The sequence below is a fragment of the Eriocheir sinensis genome, unplaced genomic scaffold (genome assembly GCF_024679095.1).
Source record: "Eriocheir sinensis breed Jianghai 21 unplaced genomic scaffold, ASM2467909v1 Scaffold996, whole genome shotgun sequence".
NCBI classification, from domain to species: Eukaryota; Metazoa; Arthropoda; class Malacostraca; order Decapoda; family Varunidae; genus Eriocheir; species Eriocheir sinensis.
Genome location: NW_026112381.1, coordinates 55,525 through 78,173, shown reverse-complemented (window position 1 = coordinate 78,173; position 22,649 = coordinate 55,525). Strand labels below are relative to the sequence as shown.

At 44.1% G+C, this 22,649-nt stretch overlaps 1 protein-coding gene and 1 long non-coding RNA gene across 2 annotated transcripts; one reads left to right on the top strand and one right to left on the bottom strand.

Annotated features, from left to right (window-relative positions):
- Positions 1–1,529: 1,529 nt before the first annotated feature.
- LOC126995135 (piggyBac transposable element-derived protein 4-like) lies at positions 1,530–4,345 on the top strand. Its single transcript, XM_050854410.1, has 2 exons — positions 1,530–3,845; positions 4,107–4,345. The coding sequence occupies exon 1, from the start codon at positions 1,917–1,919 to the stop codon at positions 2,934–2,936; it is 1,020 nt and encodes a 339-aa protein (XP_050710367.1). The 5' UTR covers positions 1,530–1,916; the 3' UTR covers positions 2,937–3,845; positions 4,107–4,345.
- A 5,172-nt stretch (positions 4,346–9,517) lies between these two features.
- LOC126995137 (uncharacterized) lies at positions 9,518–16,628 on the bottom strand. The gene is made up of 4 exons (XR_007749992.1): positions 16,164–16,628; positions 13,906–14,096; positions 11,453–11,581; positions 9,518–9,634 (listed from the first exon to the last, which is right to left on the bottom strand). It is a non-coding gene; the product is annotated as an uncharacterized LOC126995137 (long non-coding RNA).
- Positions 16,629–22,649: the final 6,021 nt, after the last annotated feature.

The following is a 22,649-nucleotide window of genomic DNA, read 5'->3' as shown; positions in this document are numbered from 1 at the left end:
ACCGAGTAGACTGTTCATAGTGGACCAGGCCTTTTGGAGGCCCCGGCTTGTTAATGTGCCTTTGTACTAATTGGCTTTGGCAGTTCTTATTATCATTGTTATTTTTTTCTATTTGATTTAAAAACATGTTCATATGTAAGGGCCGGCCACTTGGCATAAATCTTTTGAAGTTTGCTGCGGTGTTCAAGTGAGTTCTTAACAGCGGCAGTGATGCAAGGCTTGCCCACATGCTCTGCTTCAAGTTTGTCGCGGCATTTTGCAAAAAATGAAATCAGCGTTTGTTTTTGCATTGTGTCAGTATAGGCCGGATCTGTATTTTCAGGAAACACTAATATTTATGACAGGAAAACTCCTTGTAAAGTTGAAATGGCCCTTAAAGTCGTCTTGTGCTTGGCTGGACGTTTAAATGTCACTGAATATAGATAGAAAAATAAAGAAATAAAAAAATCCGGTATATTTTAGTCCAGTATTATTTGCTGCGTTTCCTTTGACATTTAGTGCGTCAGAGTGAATGCGAGGGGACGTGTCGTACTTTGTTCCCGATAGATAGAGAGAGGTGATGAGGACGCCAAATAGTTATCATCGGGCCCTGCCTGAGCTGCGGCCTTGTGGGGCTACAGGGATAAGAAGGCTGCATCCATTAGGTGACTAAGAGACCAGAAACACTCCTCAGGAAGCTTTGGAAAAGAAGAAATGTAAATTAATTATCGGCGTAAATTACCGCATAGGGCGGAAGAATAGAATGACGGATAAAGTCCTTGAAAGACGACCACTGCCACCTCCAGGCAATAAGGAGACATGTGGGCCATGCCAAGGAAGCCCTGAGACAGGGCATCTTGTCCATATTTTTCACTTAGTCTTTTTCCAAAGTCTTCATCAACTCTCTTCTTGCTTTCTTTTATTGCTTGTTTTAGTTTCATTTTGCATTCTCTATATTTCTTTTTCCTTTCCCTTTTTACTTGCTCAGCCACATTTCTTTCTTGAGTTTCCTTAAAAAGTATTTCCATCGCAAGAAAATCTTCTGCATCAATCCAGGGTACGTGAATGTCATGGAAAACAGCCAAGTGTTTGTGAGTGTCCATACTGACAAAGCATATAAGGGCTCGCCCGTTATGGAGGTCAGGTCAGGTTAGGTTGTAATGCCAGTATTTGATTAAGTACGGGAAGATAGAAATTAGGGCTAAAAGTAGTGTTAAGTATTATAAGTATAGAGAAGTGTCGCCAGGATCCGTTACCAATTCCACGCGGTAACGGATCCTGGCGACACTTATATATATGTATGTATGTATATATATATATATATATATATATATATATATATATATATATATATATATATATATATATATATATATATATATATATATATATATATATATATATATATATATATATATATATATATATATATATATATATATATATATATATATATATATATATATATATATATATATATATATATATATATATATATATATATATATATATATATATATATATATATATATATATACACATCAGAGCTGGGCACATCCGATCGTCCGATCTGAAGTTTGCCTCGAGGAAGAAGTTTGCCTCGAGGAAGAAGTTTGCCTCGAGGAAGAAGTTTGCCTCGAGGAAGAAGTTTGCCTCGAGGAAGAAGTTTGCCTCGAGGAAGAAGTTTGCCTCGAGGAAGAAGTTTGCCTCGAGGAAGAAGTTTGCCTCGAGGAAGAAGTTTGCCTTGAGGAAGAAGTTTGCCTCGAGGAAGAAGTTTGCCTCGAGGAAGAAGTTTGCCTCGAGGAAGAAGTTTGCCTGGAGGAAGAAGTTTGCCTCGAGGAAGAAGTTTGCCTGGAGGAAGAAGTTTGCCTCGAGGAAGAAGTTTGCCTGGAGGAAGGAAGCGGGCGCGTACATCCACTTCCGATGAACATTCTTTTATGTGGAGTGAAGGGAGTGATTTCGTGCCACTTCCATTGGCATTTCAAGGCTCACCTGTTGGCATAACAGATGCGTTCAAGCTGCCAGAGACACCTGCAGAGTGTGATTATTTCTTGGCCTATTTTGACAATGATTTGGTTGATCTCATTGTGCGGGAAACAAACAGGTATTTCCACCAAACTATAGAAGACAAAACAGAAGAAGAGAGAAAAGCCTGGAAAGATGTAACAAGAGAAGAACTTCTGACTTTCATAGCAATTACACTTCTTATGCCTCACTCCAGAAAAAGTGTGCTTGATGACTACTGGCTGAGGGATGTCCTTTTCATGCCTGTATTCCCAACCTACTTCACCAGGGGCAGGTATCCAAGCATACTGAAAAACATTCATTTTGCTGATCATGCACACCGGAATGAAGCTGATCCTTTGTGGAAAATTCCACCATTGATGAACAACATTCTACAGAAGTTCAAGGTCTTCTTCAATCCCTTCCAAAAGCTGGTGATTGATGAATCATTGATGCTTTTCAAAGGAAGGTTGCATTTCAAGCAATATATTCCATCTAAGCGTCACCGGTTTGGTATAAAAATGTTCATCCTGTGTGATTGTGAAACTGGAATTGCATTAGACGTGTGCATATATTCCACAAGTGACATAGACCTTCCCAAAGGTGATCCTCTCGGCGTGTCAGGTGCAGTTGTCAAGCTTCTCATGGAGAAATACCTAGGAAAAGGACATATGTTATATACCGACAACTGCTACACAAGTCCTGCACTTGCTAAGTTCTTGATAGATCACGGCACTGGTGCAGCGGGAACTGTGAAAGAGAACAGAAAAAACATGCCACACTTTCACCCAAGCAAAAGAGGCGACGTTCAGAAACACAAATGTGATGGAATTCTCGTCATTCGGTGGCACGACAAGAAGGAAGTCCATCTCCTGTCAACCATTCACAGAGGTGAGATACCGGAAAAACATCATGGAAAACGAGTGAGAAAATTAGGAAGCCGGATGTTGTGAATGACTATAACGAGAATACGAGACTTATCGACAAGAGTGACATGCAGATAACATCTGTAGACTGCCTTAGGAAAACAAAGAACTGGACCAGGAAATTGGCCTTCCATCTGACTGACATGTGCATGCTAAATGCTTACAACATGTACACGGTAAAAACAGGAGAAAAATCTTCCCTTCGTGCTTTTAGTAAGCTAGTTGTAACACAACTCCTTGAAAGATTCGGGAAACCTCGCTCCATTGAGTCACGCCCTGGTCGGCGGAGTGATGAGGCAAGGAGGAACATCAGTCGCCTGAAGTTTGCAGAGGCATTTGCGCTCCATATTCCAATCCGTGTACCCCCTCCACCGAGAAGAGCTGGGCGAAAGGGGCAGAGAGAGTGCGTAGTGTGCAAAGACACCACAATGAGAGAGAGAAAAAGGAAACGCGTCACAACCACGAGCAAGGAATGCAATGTTGGACTGTGCCTCGGCGACTGTTTCCAAGCACACCACACCCTTCTGTCATTCTAGATGAGTAAAACACCTGTAAATATTGTAAATATCATAATGTGAAGTTTATATGAACACAATCAGTTGCTGAGTCCTCCATCTATACAAGATTTATCAACGCTCTCTACTTTTACAAGGTAATTACAGTAATATTTTATACTCTATGCTTATGTGAAATATTGATAATATGAATGTGATACTATGTGTGTGTGTCTACTAGAAATTATAACTTATGTATATTGTCTGAGCATCTCTCTCTCTCTCTCTCTCTCTCTCTCTCTCTCTCAAGTCACAAGCCAATCATAAAGAATATTTTTTGTTGCCAGTTGTCGCCTGCTATTGTGTATGGTGGCATGACGCATCACCCATTTAGTCGGTCACAAGCCATCAAACAGTAAATATGCAGGCAGAACAGTCTAAAGTAAGTGTGTGTGTGTGTGTGTGTGTGTGTGTGTGTGTGAGTGTGTGCGCGCGCTCGTGTATGGGCGTGTATGTGACATGTACGTGTGTGTGTGTGTGTGTGTGTGTGTGTGTGTGATGGGCCAACATTATATACTCTAAGAAATTGATTATATCAGGACACGACTTTGACCCAGGCCATGCACAAAATATTATAGGTAAGTTTACTGGTTTGTTTTTACAACAGTTTGATGCTCCATTCAATATAATTATATTCCACCAGTCTGAGAGTGAGCTCCTGCCACCGCCAGCCGCACCACCACCGAGGGCTGCCAAGCGACCCTTGCCGCCAGCACTGCAGCACCAGAGCTCCCAGGGACACCACGCCCTCGCCTTCAGAGGACATTTGCATTTATGGCAAGACTGTTTTGTGCTCTTAGTAGATTATTTTACAACACACACACACACACACACACACATACATACATACATACACGCACATACACGAGCGCGCACTCTCTCTCTCTCACACACACACACACATACATACATACATGTCACATACACACACATACACGAGCGCGCACTCTCTCTCTCTCTCTCACACACACACACACACATACATACATACATGTCACATACACGAGCGCGCACTCTCTCTCTCTCTCTCTCTCTCTCTCTCTCTCTCTCTCTCTCACACACACACACACACACACACACACACACACACACACATGTATATGTTGAGCCTGCCTTCACCACAGGGTTCCAGTAAAGTGTCGGTGGGGACTTCCCCTCCTGACTGGAGAAGAGTGAGGTCCCTCTACAAGACCTTGACGTGTATCATCCCTTCCCTCCCCTTCCTCACGGCCCCAGAGACGTGGCAACCTTCAATGGTTAGTAGAGAGAGATGCTAGTTTTAGATGGAGTAAGGTTTTCTTGATTCTGTGTTCTGAGTGAATACAACTTTATTTTTATAAATCAATTTCTTTATCGATTTCTCCATCAAAAATGTAGAACAGACCTTCAAACCATATGTATCCACAATATTATTCTGAGCATCATAATTCTGTGTTTTATCATTATTATTATTATTATTATTATCATTATTGTTATTATTATTATTATTATTATTATTGTAATATTTATTCTTTGGGCTACCCTACGTCGCTAGGAAACCTCTCTATGTAATTATTATTATTATTATTGTTATTATTGTAATTTTATTATTATCATAATTATTATTATTTGCTGCAATCTATTCCTTCTTCTTTCTCTCTCTCTCTCGCAAAGGCTCTACCATTTGCGAGAGAGAGAGAGAGAGAGAGAGAGAGAGAGAGAGAGAGAGAGAGAGAGAGAGAGAGAGAGAGAGAGAGAGAGAGAGAGAGAGAGGGGGAGTGAGAGAGAGAGAGAGAGAGAGAGAGAGAGAGAGAGAGAGAGAGAGAGAGAGAGAGAGAGAGAGAGAGAGAGAGAGAGAGAGAGAGAGAGAGAGAGAGAGAGAGAGAGAGAGAGAGAGAGAGAGAGAGAGAGAGAGAGAGAGAGAGAGAGAGAGAGAGAGAGAGAGAGAGAGAGAGAGAGAGAGAGAGAGAGAGAGAGAGAGAGAGAGAGAGAGAGAGAGAGAGAGAGAGAGAGAGAGAGAGTGTTATATGGGTGGCTCCCCATACCCCTCCTTCTCCATAGCCATATCAGTGTATGTATGCGGGGAACTTATCAACACCCTTTTCCTATCTGTGTGTGTGTGTGTGTGTGTGTGTGTGTGTGTGTGTGTGTGTGTGTGTGTGTGTGTGTGTGTGTGTGTGTGTGTGTGTGTGTGTGTGTGTGTGTGTGTGTGTGTGTGTGTGTGTGTGTTTGAGTGTGTGTGTGTGTGTGTGTGTGTGTGTGTGTGTGTGTGTGTGTGTGTGTGTGTGTTTGAGTGTGTGTGTGTGTGTGTGTGTGTGTGTGTGTGTGTGTGTGTGTGTGTGTGTGTGTGTGTGTGTGTGTGTGTGTGTTTGAGTGTGTGTGTGTGTGTGTGTGTGTGTGTGTTTGAGTGTGTGTGTGTGTGTGTGTGTGTGTGTGTGTGTGTGTGTGTGTGTGTGTGTGTGTGTGTGTGTGTGTGTGTGTGTGTGTGTGTGTGTGTGTGTGTGTGTGTGTGTGTGTGTGTGTGTGTGTGTGTGTGTGTGTGTGTGTGTGTGTGTGTGTGTGTTTGAGTGTGTGTGTGTGTGTGTGTGTGTGTGTGTTTGAGTGTGTGTGTGTGTGTGTGTGTGTGTGTGTGTGTGTGTGTGTGTGTGTGTGTGTGTGTGTGTGTGTGTGTGTGTGTGTGTGTTTGAGTGTGTGTGTGTGTGTGTGTGTGTGTGTGTTTTCCCTCATATATCGTAACTCCATCTAATCTTTCCCGTTTGGTCCCAGGAATCTGCCACCACGCGGGAGTTATTTTTCCATACTTTCATAAACTGAATAAAAAGGGTAGACTTAAATAAATGCCTAAAATAAGAATTTAAGATAACTTTTTTTCTTTACCGTGTCCTATATACCAAAAGAAAGAGGAAGAAAATATTTATAAGCAAATAAATAACTTATTACTTATTTGAAATTATTATGTAAAGAACGCCTTAAATACTTTTTTTAATTATTATTTTATAAAAAAAATAAATAAATATCATTATAAGTTTTAATGATTGGATGATCGGAATGATTAATCGGAACAGCAGTACTTAAAAAATTATCGGATGATCGGAATGATTAATCGGAACAGCAGTACTTAAAAAATTATCGGATGATCGGAATGATTAATCGGAACAGCAGTACTTAAAAAATTATCGGATGATCGGAATCGGATCAGTTGTCCAAAGTGATCGGATGATCGGGAACAGCAAAAAAGTGATCGGTGCCCACCACTGATATATATATATATATATATATATATATATATATATATATATATATATATATATATATATATATATATATATATATATATATATATATATATATATATATATATATATATATATATATATATATATATATATATTCCTGTACTTAATCAAATACTGGCATTACAAGGTTAGGTTGTCAGTTAGGTTTCGTTAGTTTAAATTTACATAAAGCTCGGAGGAATACACAGCAGGAAAAACACTAACTTGCCTGGACTTGTTCTAGTCAGGGCCGGATTATCCTATACGCCAGTGTTATTCACTAATTTTTGCAAGAGAGCCACTTTGGTTAAACACATTGATTTAGAGAGCCGCAGCTACTGCAAGTTAGCGTAACTCAACTAATTAAATTAAGTAGTACGTCTTCCATCTCACCCGCGCAATGAATACCACTGCTATACGCCAAGCACGCCATGGCGTAGGCCCCAGCACTGAGGGGCCACAAAACCTGATACACCCGACCCATGATTGGGCTCCCACATGATGGAAATCCCGGACATGGCTGTAGCCTCAGGGAGATCAGTACGCTTCGTTGGACTGTTGATAAAAAAAAAAAATAAATAAATAAATAAATAAATAGATAAAAAAATGTGCCTTCTTGAAAATGCATTAAGTGTGTTCTTTGGAACAAGACCCTCCAGCGCTTTCCTAAAGCTAGTACTCCTCTCCAAAGCACAGATATTGACATCAACATGGCTGTGTCATTGTTTCCAGCACTTGAAAGTTTTGTTGCTGAGCTTCGTGCTCAATTTCATGAACTGGAGAATGATGCAAAAAATCTGATGGAAAATGTTGAGCAAGTCTATGTATCGGAAAAGGTACGGAAGAGAAGACGGCGGCGTCAAGCTGCTGACTCTGCTGAACCTGATGCAGATCTTCAAGATGCACAAATATTCCCTGTACAGAGTTTTGTTGTCATCACTGACAAGTTACTTGCAAGGTTAGCTCAACGTCGCCAGGCTTATCACAAGATATCTCACGACTCTGCCATTATCACGTCATTGAGGGAGAATGATCCTGCACAGCTGAGAGTTGATGTATCCGGCTTGGTGAAAAAATACATCAATGACTTGGAGCCCCACGGCGAGGATGAATTTGTAACCCATTTGAAGTTGGATCATTGTCCTCATGTCCTGTTAAAATACTTAAGGAAGAATCCATTGTAGAGTCAACATTTGCCAATGTTTCAACTGTTCTGCAACTGTTCTCAACATTACCAGTCACAGTCTGCGAAGGTGAACGTTCATTTTCCAAACTGTCTTATATCAGAAACAGATTTCGTTCAACAATGACTAAAAAACGACTGAATGCTTGGTCTGTTATGTCAATTGAAAATGATGTCACCTCCTCAATGACATTTGAAACAATAGTTAAACAGTTTTCACAAGAGAAATCAAGAAAACGGGCAATGGTGTAGCTGCTATAGTTACCTATGTACATAAGTATGCTACTACTACTACTACTACTACTACAACACCTTATACAACAGGCACAGGGTCTTACAGTGCCTCCTCAGGTGCCACAACACTGGGCGGGGAGTGTTCCAGCCTGGGCACCACCAAGACCGGCAGCTCGGGAGGGTGACACGTGACTCCCACGGCCCGCAGACCTGAAAAAGTTTGAACATTTTGTGAGCTAGCTCTAAAAATGTTAAAGATAGCTCAACAGGATTTTGTGGGAGTGTGCGTGAACAGCTTACGCATGTACGTACACACAAAATTCTAGTTACGCACATGGAAAACAAACGGAGAAAAACACAAACTAACACACATGAAGTTGAGGGAGAGACGGAAATAAATACAAGGGATGCATAAAAAGTTTGGACCTTTAGTAAGCTAGCTCTGGAAATGTTAAAGATAACACAACGGGATATGGTGTGTGTGTGTGTGTGTGTGTGTGTGTGTGTGTGCCCCACGTACACACTGAATTTCATGTACGTACATACAACACAAATGGAGAGAAACGCACACACACACACATGAATTTGAGGGACAGTGTGAAAGAAATGGGCTATGTGCACGGAGAAGTGTGGACATTGTGTGAGCTGGCTCTAAGAATATCAAAGATTGGTCAACGGGATTTTGTTGGCACATGCATGGGACAGTGTTCAGGAGGGGTCCACAGCCTCCTCTGGCCAAGTCAGTGCTTACAGCATGGATTCTTCTTAGTCCCTGAATGCAGGGCAGTGACAAGTGACTTCCGGAAAATAGAAAGGGGTCGAGGGGGAGAGGCCCCCTCGGTATTGTTCCAGAACGTCAGCCGTCTGACAGCAAAGAACACTCTTTGTGTCCATACAGCACACTGCCGTGTCAGGGGGTGGCTGGGGAGTGATGGCTGTGTCCAGGAAAGTTAGATTTGGTTTAAACTTATTTGGCTGTGCAGGGGCGGCGAAATACACCGGCAGGACAGGACATGGCAGCGGCAGTCCAGGGGTGGCTGGCGAGGTATGGCTGTGTCCTGGGAAATAAGTGGCTGGGGACACATGCCCACTGTGAACATCCAGCAAAAGTGGCTGGTTGTTGGAGCTTTTGATGGCTTGTCAGGGGGTGGCTGGGGAGTGGTACAATGAAACAATGATAAGTGAATAGTCCCTGCGAGCTGTTTGTGGCTGCACCAGTGGTGCAATGGGCACAAACACTGCACCAGTGGTACAATGGTTCAACAAACACTGCACCAGTGGTGGCAATGGGCAGTGATGACTGCACCAGTGGTACAATGGGCAACAAACACTGCACCAGTGGTACAATGGGCAACAAACACTGCACCAGTGGTACAATGGGCAACAAACACTGCACCAGTGGATCTGCCGGTGCTGGGCAGGGGAGCGTCGGTACCACTGTCCCAGGTTGGTGAGTCTCAGGTTAGTTGTCAGTCTGGTGCCCCAGTGTCTGTTAGAGGTCTGCAGGAGGTGTGTCAGGAATTTTGAGAAAATATTGTAGATAAGTGCAAAGACCAGCCAAAACTGTTTTATAAGTTCATAAATGGAAAGTTGAAAAATAGAGATGAGATTCAGAAAGTTAAAGTTAATGGTGAAACTTTTGATAGTATAGGTGAAATAGTAGAAGTGATGAATAACTGTTTCCAAACAGTGTTCACAAGGGAGAGTGAGTTTGAAGGTGTAGATGCAGTGCCGGGGAATAGAGTGGGTGGGTCTGGAGAGAATACAAACATCAGCAGATGAAGTTAGGAAATTATTGGAAGAATTGGATGCGAGGAAATCAGCAGGACCGGATGGTATATCAAATTGGGTGCTAAAAGTGTAACCAGCAAATAGCTGAAAAGTTGAGCAACTTGATTAATGTCTCGCTAGCACAAGGGAAGGTACCGAGAGACTGGAAGAGGGCTAACATCGTCCCAGTACATAAAGGAGGAAGTAAGGAGGACCCGTTGAACTATAGGCCAGTGTCATTAACAAGTGTAGCAGCAAAGATGTGTGAGAAAATTATTAAAAAAAACAGATGGGTGGAGTATTTAGAAGAAAACAGTATACTAACAAATAGCCAATTCAGATTCAGAGGAGGGGAGTCTTGTGTAACTAATCTGATCAGCTTCTATTCAGGAGTAATTGATATAGTGCAGGAAAGGGACGGTTGGGCAGACTGTGTGTATCTGGACTTAAAGAAGGCGTTTGATAGAGTACCACACAAGCGATTAATATGGAAACTTAATCATGTTGGAGGTCTGGGTGGTTCAATATTGGATTGGATTATGGACTTTTTGACGAAGAGAGAAATGAAAAGAGTAATTAGGAAAAATAAATCAAGCTGGATGGAAGTGACTGGTGGAGTCCCCCAAGGATCGGTGCTGGCTCCGATTATGTTTGTAACTTATATTAATGACATGACAGAAGGGGTGACAAGCTATAGGAATGTGTTTGCTGATGATGCTGAAATAATGAGGAGGGTGGCTGATGAAGAAGACTGTGTAGCCCTGAGCCAAGATCTCGATAGAATGAGCGAATGGTCACGCAAATGGGAAATGACATTCAATACAGAGAAGTGTAGCGTGATGGAGTTTGGTAAGAGCAGTAGACGAATATCAGGGAAAGAATCATTGAAAAAAAACTTAGGAAAAAGATCTGGGAGTGACCATAACAGACTGGTTATCCTTTGGAAAACATATAGACCGGATAACTGGGGAAACATACGATTTTCTTAGAAACATAAAAGCAGCATTTACATATTTAGATGAAGAAATGGTGAGGAAACTAATAACATGGATGATACGTCCAAGACTGGAATATGCAGCATTAGTGTGGTCACCTAGATTGAAGAAAGAAATTAGAAAGTTGGAAAGAATACAAAGAACAGCGACTAAATTACCAGAAACTATGAGAGAATGTACTTATGAAGAAAGACTGGAGACATTGGGACTAACAGCACTGGAGAGAAGGAGAGAGAGAGGGGACCTAATAGCATTGTACAGGATACAAGAGGGAGTGGAGAAATTGGACAGGGAAGACCTAGTGGTGCGTGACAGAAGTGTGACAATGGTAAGAAATTGAAGAACAACTGTAGGAGAGACATCAAGAAATACAGTTTTCCATACATAACAACATGGAACGGACTTGACGAGGAGGCTGTGTGCAAAAATGATTCATGAACTTCAAGCCAAACTGGATAATAAGCGTTATGGAGACGGGACAGCACGAGCCTAGTACTGCTCTTTTCCTGTATTTAACAACTAGGTAAACACACACACACACACACACACACACCTTGATGTCCCTGTACTTGACAACGTTGAAGGAAGAATTGAAATGGACCTTGACGTTCTTCTCCGCCTGTCTCTCTCCCCCTCCGCCGGCCGCCACCTCACTGTTGCCACTGCTGCCCAAGCCATCCTCCTGCAGCAGTAGTAGTAGTAGTAGTAGAGGTGGTGGTAGTAGTAGTGGTGGTAGTAGTAGTAGTAGTCATAGCTGGGCGTTATCGCAATACTTTATCGCTGATAACAAAATCGGGTTATCGGCCATCCGCTACTTATTTAAATATATATCGGTATCTTTGTTACTTTTGTAACCAAACCAGCGATAATCGCTACTTTTTTCCACCTCTCAGAAAAGAAAAAAAACATTCATACTTAGATCATCAACATTAAAACACTAGGTTATTTTTTATGTTAGACTCAAAAATCAATATATCAAAGAGAAAAATCATTTAACTTTGCCCCCAAAATTATTATTCACTGCCTCAAATTTGATATTCCATATTCGTTTGTGAGTATGCCATGGTATTGAAGGCACCCGGTGTTGTGTTATTTGGTGTCCCATCGTCATAAGCTGGCGCTTCTGTTTACAAACACTGGTCTCTCGTGAACTGCACATGTTCAGACCAGTAAGCGTAGCCCTCTACAATCTCAAAAAGCTTTTTAACACATTGAGAGTTGCTGGAAGGCTGAGTCAGACAAACAGTACCACCATCCTCGCTGTTTCTAGAACGACACTCTGTACATATAAATAGCTACATACAACTCGTACAGAGTGTCATTCTAGAAACAGCGGGGATGGTGGTAGTGGTACTGTATGTCTGATTCAGCCTTCCAGCAACTCTTAATTACGGTTTAAAAGCTTTGTGAGACTGTACAGGTGTACGCTTGCTGGTCAGAGGATGCGCAGTTCATGAGAGACCAGTGTTTGCAAACAAAAGCACCAGCTTTTGACGGTGGGGACGCCAAATAACACGACACCAGTTCAGGCGTTTCTAGCATTACCGTCCATAGGTACGTGTCAACGTGTGGTTTTCAGGTTTTGTAAGTTTTCTAAAATACAGATAATGAAAATTTGAATTCATCTATGATTTTTTATTTGAAATATCAATATAGTATCATTTTCACCTATCGGACTTATCGCTAGCTAGTATCGGAATTGTGGATTTATATCGGGTATCGGTTATCACCTATATTTGTCTCCAGTTAATGAATATCGGTTATCACCGATAAGGTTTTCCATTAACAGTTATCGGGAATAAGGTTTTCTGTTACTGTGCCCAGCTATGGTAGTAGTAGTAGTAGTAGTAGTAGTGAACATCATAACCCTACACCCTCCCAGTGTTCCACAGCCGCCAAAAATGTTAGTTCTTGTCACACGCAACTTTCTGACAGGCTTTAATTTTTTGCATATTTTTGGTGGTAATTTTGAGGAGTTTGTTGATCTCCATCCTCCTGAACCCTCTCGGACAGCCACAATCCTTAACCCTTTCAGCGAGGGTGTGGACAATAGTGGGTCACAGCTGGTGCCTGGGCTCACACCAAGGGTGTGGACAATAGTGGGTCACAGCTGGTGCCTGGGCTCACACCAAGGGTGTGGACAATAGTGGGTCACAGCTGGTGCCTGGGCTCACACCAAGGGTGTGGACAATAGTGGGTCACAGCTGGTGCCGAGGGGCAGCGTATTTTTGACTTAGTGCGCCGTCAATTTAACTTGTTTGTGGTGAAGCAGGGTAAGCATGTGGTTTTCTTTCCAACAATACCCAGCCATGCTGCCTTGACTAATCATTGGTCAGTGTACGCCTTGTGCTAGCTTTGAGAAGATGTCCGCTAGACAGCCACCTCTTCTCACCTTACAGTGAATTTCATCCACGAGATGGGCCCTTTGACCTCAGCACCCACCACAGGCATCAGGAAGACCCGGAAGTTAAGTTTTTTGGGGTGTGTTTCACATAAACTGTATGCAAGTCTTAGTCATAGAAGGGAAGTCCACTGGGGGTGGAGAACTGTCTATAATAATGTGTTTTCAGTGATCCTAATTCAATTTTCCGTACTCGCTCTAGCAAAGGTTATATGGTCTTCAACTTAACGTCAAAGGGCAGTTAAGGGTATGTACTTTACAATGGTGCTTCAGTGAGTCACGTGAAATACATAGGAGTGAAGATATGAAAGGTTGAAGTGAGGTAAGTTTTTGCCTGAGTATGCCGCGTGGGAGGACAGGCACGGCAAAACAAGCAAGCCACCGCTTTAAGGGTTGACAGGCTTGAATTCTTTGTATATTTTCGTAGGTAATTTTGTGGAGTTTGGAGTTGAGTGGGAGTGTTGGGATTCTTAGGGCATTGAGATGAGCTCTTCCACTCCTTCCCTGTTAATTTACATCCTCCTAAACCCTCTTGGGCGGCCACAGTCTTTAAAAATGTCAGCAGGTGTGAGGCAAGGTGTGTGAGGCAGGACAGAGCCACTCACCACACTGTCCAGCAAATACGAGGGCAGGAAAGGGTGAGGCCGCCCACTCTCTATGACGGTGGGCTGAGTGGTGGTGGTGGCGGTGGTGGCGGCTGTGTGGTAGGGGTGGTGGGGGTGGTGGTTGCCATAGTGGTGGTGGTGGTGTTGGTGGTGATGGTGGTGGTTATAACATGTTGTTCTTCTTTTCTAACCTGTTGAATAAAAAAATATATTAAAAGTAGAACTAGTAGCAGAGAGAGAGAGAGAGAGAGAGAGAGAGAGAGAGAGAGAGAGAGAGAGAGAGAGAGAGAGAGAGAGAGAGAGAGAGAGAGAGAGAGAGAGAGAGAGAGAGAGAGAGGGGGGGGGAGGGAAGACAGAGACCTACCTTATGAAGAAGCTTTTTTAGCCCGGTGGTGGTGGTAGCGTCGGGGACCATGTTTCTTAATGGTCCCTCTAAGCGAGAAAAATGAGAAAAAATCATCACTCACACAAACCATTTCATAATATATATCAAAGCATTTGTGATCAGTTTATGTATCATCTATTTTGGGGGGTTTATATCATGGCACAAATCTGGCCTGTCGCTGCTACACGGTAAAGCCACAAATTTGGCCCGTCGCTGCTACACGGTAAAGCCACAAATCTGGCCCATCACTGCTACACGGTAAAGCCAATAACGCCCACGGTGCCACACGGTAAGCCACAAATCTGGCCCGTCACTGCTACACGGTAAAGCCACAAATCTGGCCCGTCACTGCTACACGGTAAAGCCACAAATCTGGCCCGTCACTGCTACACGGTAAAGCCACAAATCTGGCCCGTCACTGCTACACGGTAAAGCCACAAATCTGGCCCGTCACTGCTACACGGTAAAGCCACAAATCTGGCCCGTCACTGCTACACGGTAAAGCCACAAATCTAGCACGTCGCTGCTACCGGGTTAAGTAATATCCCACTTATCATTATTAAGGAAGCAACACATGAATCACAGCATTTTGCATTATATAGACAGGTCTGGGGAATGTCAAACCAGTGGTCACCAGTAACCCAACACCAGCAACAGGCCAAATTTTTGCCCTGATATAAACCCCAAAATAGATGATGCATAAACTGATCACAAATGCGTTGATATGAATTATGAAATGGTTTGCCTGAGTGATGATTTTTTCTCATTTTTCATGCTTAGAGGGAGTGGCCTTCAAGAAACATGACCCCCGCAGCCACCACCACCACCACCACCACCACTGGGTCAATGTCACGGTCCTGAACTCCACCGCCGCGCCAGTAACCTTTGCCATTCCCACCAAATAGTTTGACATATATAACTGCAGGTTAGATCTTTGTCGTAAAGCACCGAGTAGCTGTCTGGCTATAACGCAGAATACTGTACACTCAATAGATTATACATTGTGCTCTCTCTCTCTCTCTCTCTCTCTCTCTCTCTCTCTCTCTCTCTCTCTCTCTCTCTCTCTCTCTCTCTCTCTCTCTCTCTCTCACACACCAAATTTGTTCACTTTTTATATTTTTTTCCATTTTTCTCGGCTGTTATAAGCGATGCGACAAGGATACTCATGCCAGACCAGCGCACACCATGGACGCACCTGCCCATAAAACCCCATTGACCGGCACCCTATAGTTTCAATGATATCGCAAAACACGTTCAATGTTTTGGAGGCGTTCGCTAAAATTATCTTGCCGACACAATTTTTGTTAATTTTCTCGGCCATTATAAGTCACTCGACAAAGATATTTACACCACATCTGCGCTGGGTACAAACACACAACACATTAAAGTCCCATCGACCTGCACCCTATAGTTTCAAGGATATCACAACATGCGTTCAGACTCTCGGTAACCTATCTTGCCGAGACACAACTTTTTGTTAATTATCTCAACCGTCATAAGTCACATGACAAGGATATCTATGCCACATCAGCGCTGGGTACAAACACACAACACATTAAAGTCCCATCGACCTGTACCCTATAGTTTCAAGGATATCACAACATGCGTTCAGACTCTCGGTAACCTATCTTGCCGAGACACAACTTTTTTTTTTTTCTCCGCCGTCACAAGTCACACGACAAGGATACTCATGCCAGACCAGCACACACAACAGACGCACACTCCTGAAATCTCACTGCCCTGCACCCAACAGTTTCAACGGTATCGCAAAACACGTTGAATTTTTCCGACACTTTCGCTAAACTAATCTTGCCGACGCCAAACCATTTACCATTTTCTCTGCCGCCACAAGCGATGCGACAACGATACTTACGCCAGACCTGCACACACTGGAGACGCACACACTCGTACAATCCCAGCGTTCTGCGCTGTACAGTTTCAACAATATCGCAGAGTGCGTGTAAACTAACAGGACATTATCTTTGCCGACGCTCCCCTTTCAGACATTTTCTCGGCCGTCATGAGCGATGTGACGAGGACATCTAGGCCAGGCCTGTGCAGACTACGGACGCACATTCTCACAAAGTCCCGTCAACATGTGCCTTAGGGTCTCCGGGATATGGCCGCCAGCGCACACAGGTACATGGGAATTACTGTGTTGGTTTAGGGTAAATATGGAGAATGACTACGCGCCTCAGATATTGCTCCCACAGCTTCCTTTCCTCCCTGCCTCCCTCTCTCTCTCTCTCTCTCCTCCTCCACTCTCTCCCTTCCACCCTCTCTCTCTCCCTCCCTCCCTTTCCTCCCTTCCACCCTCTCTCTCTCCCTCCCTCCCTTTCCTCCACTCTCTCCCTCCCTTTCCTCCCTGCCTCCCTCTCTCTCTCTCTCTCTCTCTCTCCTCCTCCACTCTCTCCCTCCCTCCCTTTCCTCCCTTCCACCCTCTCTCTCTCCCTCCCTCCCTTTCCTCCACTCTCTCCCTCCCTGTCCTCCTTTCCTCCTCTCTCTCCTCCCTTTCTCTCTCCCTCTCCTCCCTCCTCCACTCTCTCCCTCCCGTTCTTCCACCCTCTCTCTCCCTCCCTCCCTTTCCTCCCTCTCCCCTCCCTTTCCTCCACTCCCTCCCTCCCTTTCCCTCTCTCCCTCCCTTTCCTCTCTCCTTCACCCTCTCTCTCCCTCCCTTTCTTCCACTCTCTCCCTTCCACCCTCTCTCTCTCTCTCCCTCCCTCCTTTCCTCCTCTCTCCCCTTCCCCTCTCTCTCTCTCCTCCCTCCCTTTCCTCCCTCTCTCTCCCTCCCTCCCCTTTCTTCCCTCTCTCCCCCTTCCCCTCTCTCTCTCCCTCCCTCCCCTTTCCTCCCTCTCTCCCTTCACCCTCTCTCTCTCCCTCCTCTCCTTTCCTCCCTCTCCCCTCCCTGTCCTCCCCTCTCTCCCTCCCTCCCTTTCCTCCACTCTCTCCCTTCCACCCTCTCTCTCTCCCTCCCTCCCTTTCCTCCACTCTCTCCCTTCCACCCTCTCTCTCTCCCCTCTCTCTCTTCCTCCTCTCCCTTCCACCTCTCTCTCTCCTCCCTTTCCTCCCTCTCTCCTCCCTTTCCTCCACTCTCCCTCCCTCCCTTTCCTCCACTCTCTCCCTTCCACCCTCTCTCTCTCCCTCCCTCCCTTTCCTCCGCCCTTATTAGAGGAAGGGTAAAACATCCTCCTCCTGCTCTCTCCCTCGCCGCCGCCGCAGAGAGAGGAATAATAATGTGTGTGTGTAATAATATGTGTGTGTGTGGGGAGAAAAGGCGACGATGATGAACGAGGAGGCGGCGGCGGACACACTCTGGACGCCTTTGGCCCGGCGGTCTCTGCGCGGCGGCCCCCAGACCCAGGCCAGGACCAAGACGGGGCCGCCAGTACGCGTTGCTGTGCTCACCCGCTGATTTGTTTTATTTCTCTGGTTGTTTTGAGGCGTTTGGTTGATTTTCCGCCGCCTTGTTAGCCTGTAAACACCGGGCAGGAGGCGGCGGGGGCTGCTTTGTGCCGGCGGTCTCTGCGCGGCGGCCCAGACCCAGGCCAGGACCAGAGGAAGAGTGAGGCACAGAAAGGACAGATGCTATTGGCCTCCATTAATACAAGGGGTTGGAATGAAGGAAAATGGAGAACTGTATTGAAGGAAGGAGAGGAGTATGATGTCATTGGAGTAGGAGAGACAGGTTGGCACAATAGCATCAAATGGGAAGAAGGAGGCTGGACATGCATAGGAAAAGGAAGGAAAGGTGGCAGCATGGAAGTAATAATAGGTTGGAAGAAAGAAAGGAGGTATGTCAGAAGATGAAGTTATGAAAGGCATGGAAAACAGGCTGACCCTTGTAAAGAAGGAGATATTATCACAGTAAAATCAAGGATGTGAAAAGTGTGGTGGATCACAGTGGTGTACATGGGAGTGGAGGGAAAACTTATGAAAACAAAGAAACTATTTTGATCTAATGACAGAAATCAGGAATGGAAATATGAGCAGGAGAAGTGGGTGATTATGGGAGAGATCTAAACAGACACATTGGGCTCCAATAATGAAGAACTAAGGATGATGATCCTGGATTTTGCAGAAAATAGAAAATTAAAATTAAAAACTGGGAACTGGAAAACACTATTACATGGAGAGACAGAGGTGCAGAGTCAGCCATAGATTACATTTTAGTGAATGAAGAGTGATGAAAAAGAAGTGCTTGATCTGGAAAAATGAAGAAATTGACATCTCAGACCATGTGCTGATAGGGTAACCTGTGGTGAAGGGAGGAGAAAGAGGAGAAAAAAAGACCCGATGGAGAGAAAGTGGAATTTATCAGAAGCTGACTGGGAGACATATAGCAGGAGACTGGATGAACAAATGCAGGGATGCAGAGAAGAGGGAGGCAACATAACCCAGTAGAACAAAGAATAAAAAAAACAATACTAAAAAAAGAAGCAAAAATATTTAAAACAAAAATTCAAGAAAACAAAGGCTAAAAGATGGTGAGACAAGGGTGGAAAGCTTGGAGCAAGGAAAAAAGAGAACAGGAAGCAGAGACCTGAGCAAAATGATGATGAAGCAAGGGGAACAGTACAGACAAAAATGGCAAGAGGCATGGGACACCTATAAGAAGAAAAAACACAGATATGATGAGTAAGAAGATAGCAATATGGGAGGAGCAGGCTCAGAAACTAAACGAGATGCCTCCAAGAGAAAGAGAAGAGGATGGAAAAAGACTGCGGAGGAACCTGAGAGGTAGAAAACAGTGAACCAGAAGTGGAAGCTGAGATGAATGATGAGAAAAAACCAGCAATGATGAAGAGATAAGAACGGCAATAGAGGGATACTGGAGGGGCATAGTGCAGACCAACACCGAGGAAGACCAAACAGGAGATCCAACAATATACAGTGACAAAAAAAAGTAAGTGTTACGATTGAACTGAAGGATGTGGAAAAAAGCACTAAAAAGGTATAAAGAATGGAAAAAGCAGGCGGAGCGGATGGAGTGCTCGGTGAATTTATAAAATATGGAGAGAAAACTCAAACATATCCTGCATGAAATGTTCCAAATAATACTGGAGGTGTGATCCCACAAGACTGGAAAAGAAGCAGGTAACACTGATTCACAAGGAGGAAACCTAAGGAGGAAATAGAAATTATAGGCCCATTTCAGTCATGAACATCATGGCAAAGATATTTGGAAAAATCTTGAATGAAAAGCTGAAAATGTGGGCAGAGGAATCCAAGGCGTGGGGAAAGAACAGAGTGGATTCAGAGAAGGAAGAGGAGGAGCTGGAAAATATGTTGGTTCTTAAAGAAATAATAAACAGAAATAAGAAGCAAGGAAAAGAGCTGTACCTGATATTTATAGACATTGAAAAGGCATATGACACAGTGGACAGAAGCAAGCTAATGAAATTGTTAAAGCACATTGGAATAGATAGCAAAGTGGCAGAGGTGACAAAGGAGATGTACAATGATATGGGTAAAATTCACTTTGGGAGACACCACCACGGACTGAATGGAGAACAATGTTGGAGTGAGACAGGGATGTGTGATGTCACCAACATTGTTTAACTTTTATGTAGAAGAACTCCTGGTGAAAATCAGAAAATCAGAAAAAGGAGTAGGAGACAGAAAACTTGGGTGTAGCTTATGCAGATGACATTGTACTCATGGCAGAAAACAAGGCAGATATGGAAGACTACTGAGGATTACCAGCAGTATGGGAGGGTGGAAGATGAAATTCAGTGCCAGGAAATGTAAGGCCATGAAATTTAACAACAATGCCAATAGCCAGTGGGTCCTGAAACATCATAATAGAGGGTGGAGAAGTACATACTTGGGATTGGAAGTCAGCAAAGAAGGAGTGGAGGAGAAAACAAAGGAAAAAACAAAGGAGAAAAAGCCAGGAGGATGGTGGGCATGATCATGAACGCAGGCAGCAGGACTATTAATAAATACGAGGTAGGCAGGAGGTATGTGGAAAGGGATAGCGGTGCCATACTGCCTGTGCAGGTCCAGAAATAACAGAGTACAGGGAAGGTGACCTGGCAAAGATTAGAAAGGTGCAGAAACACCATGGGCAGATGGGGACTGGGTGCTCCTAGATGCACAGCAGTGGGGACCTTAAGGGAATGGGATGATGGAGTTTAAGGAAGGGGAAATTATAAAGCAAAGATGGGTTTATGGAAAGAAAATCGAAGGACTAAGTGAAGAAAGATGGGTAAAAAGGTGATAACAGAGGACAGAACAACATCCTCATGGAAAAAAGAAATAGCTAGATGGAAGAGGAGAAAATCTTGAAAATAGAGTGGAACAGAATGAGGTTAAGGACATCAAGAAATGCATTGCCACCAATGGCCTGGAAAATGGCAAGCAGGAGCAGCAGAAAAGTCGACTTTAAAATGGTGCAGAGAAAACAAAAGCCTGAAAGAAAAACTGGTACCAGGGGAGACTGGGGGGTAGCTGCTCAAGGCAACAGAAAACAGCTCTAAAAGGGGAGGAGAAAGCAGAGACAAGCAGAAAACTGTAGCTTGTGTATAGGGAAAAAAAGGAAACAATAGGAAGCACCTGATAGTGGCCTGTGACAGGTATGAGGAGGAGAGGCAAAGGCTATTGGCTTCAGTGAGTGGAAATTATTGGGATATAGGGTGGCATAGCAGAATGGAGGAGGAGGAAGACGGAGGAGTAAGTACCGTGTTAGGACTATATGGCAGTGAGGAAGCAGTGAAGTGTACCTCACAAAAATTTTCTTGACATGTGTTTTGGAAAAAAGATCTGAACAGTAAAGTGGAGTGAAAAAGTGTACTAGTGGAAAATAGCAAAGCACATGAGCAAATAAATCTGGAAAAGAAAAGGACAGAAAACATAAGTTTAAGGATTAAGTGCTTAAGAAAGTGATGTATAATGAAAAGAAAAGTGTAAGTGAAAAAGAAGAAAAAGCGGAACGAAAGAAGGAGGACCTAGAAGCGATACAAAGCGGCACAGGTCAAAAGAAAGAAGAAGAAGAAGACCAAGACAGGGGCCGCCAGCCCCGCCGTTACGTGTTTGGGTGTTTGTGTTGATGTTACGTGTCGTTATGTCGAGGGTTTTGTTCACCTTTTTAATTGTTGTAAACGTTAGTTGGAGTGGAAGGGCTGTGTGCTGCCTCGCCCTCACTCTCTCTCTCTCTCTCTCTCTCTCTCTCTCTCTCTCTCTCTCTCTCTCTCTCTCTCTCTCTCTCTCTCTCTCTCTCTCTCTCTCTCTCTCTCTCTCTCTCTCTCTCTCTCTCTCTCTCTCTCTCTCTCTCTCTCTCTCCCTCCGCCATTATTACGGTTTTTGGTGCTTGCTTTAACTAATCAGTGTTTTTTCCTGTTTGTTTTTATCCTTTCCGCTCATTCATCTCCCTTCCCACACTGTCCACTTTCTTGCTCAGGCAGAAACCTTTGTGCCACGCGCCCCCTGCCAACCCGCTCCCTCCCGCCTAATACATTGTTTTATTTCGCCTCCTTAACGCCTTCTTGTGTTGTACTGGACGCCTTCATTTACTGAACCTATTTATTGACGTGTTTTGACGGCCTCGATCACCTCCGTGGAATACTGAAATGACATGAGTGAAGTGTGTTCCCCAGCATGGGGGCCACAAGTTGGTGTGTTGAAGTGTGTTATTAGCTACTGGGAGGTCAAGACAGGGTCACGGGGAGGTCAAGACAGGGTCATGGGGAGGTCAAGACAGGGTCACGGGGAGGTCAAGACAGGGTCACGGGGAGGTCAAGACAGGGTCACGGGGAGGTCAAGACAGGGTCACGAGACTGATCATGGAGACGTTAAGGAGGGCCAAGTCAAGAGCTGCCAGAAAGACGTACCTACGTAGGCACAGACTTACCAATAAGACTTACCAATAAGACTTACCAATAAGACTTACCAATAAGACTTACCAATAAGACTTACCAATAAGACTTACCAATAAAGTCCAGCAGCACGGATTCACATATGACCCACACAGATCCTGTTGCCCGCCGCCATGTTCACCTGTTTGTCATATATTTGCCAACTCGCATATATTTTGCTACATGTTCTTGTGTGATCTAAAACATACTGTAACATTCTAGACTGTACTGTTCTGGATATATATAGGAGAAGAGGGCGAGAGAGTCCCAGTCATAGTAAGCTAGTGGTCAGTGAAGAGTCAGAGTGAAGTGTACTACTAAGGAAGAATATTAAACTACAGAAGCTGTGCAAAGTGTTTACATATCTCCCGCCCACGGAGTCTCCTGACGGCGACACGGAACAAATGCTTACGTCCGGCATAACGCTATTGATGTTCACTCTACCTTGTGGACTCACACGTGCACAGCGTATTCCAGATGGGGGCGTTGTATGTTCTGTACACACT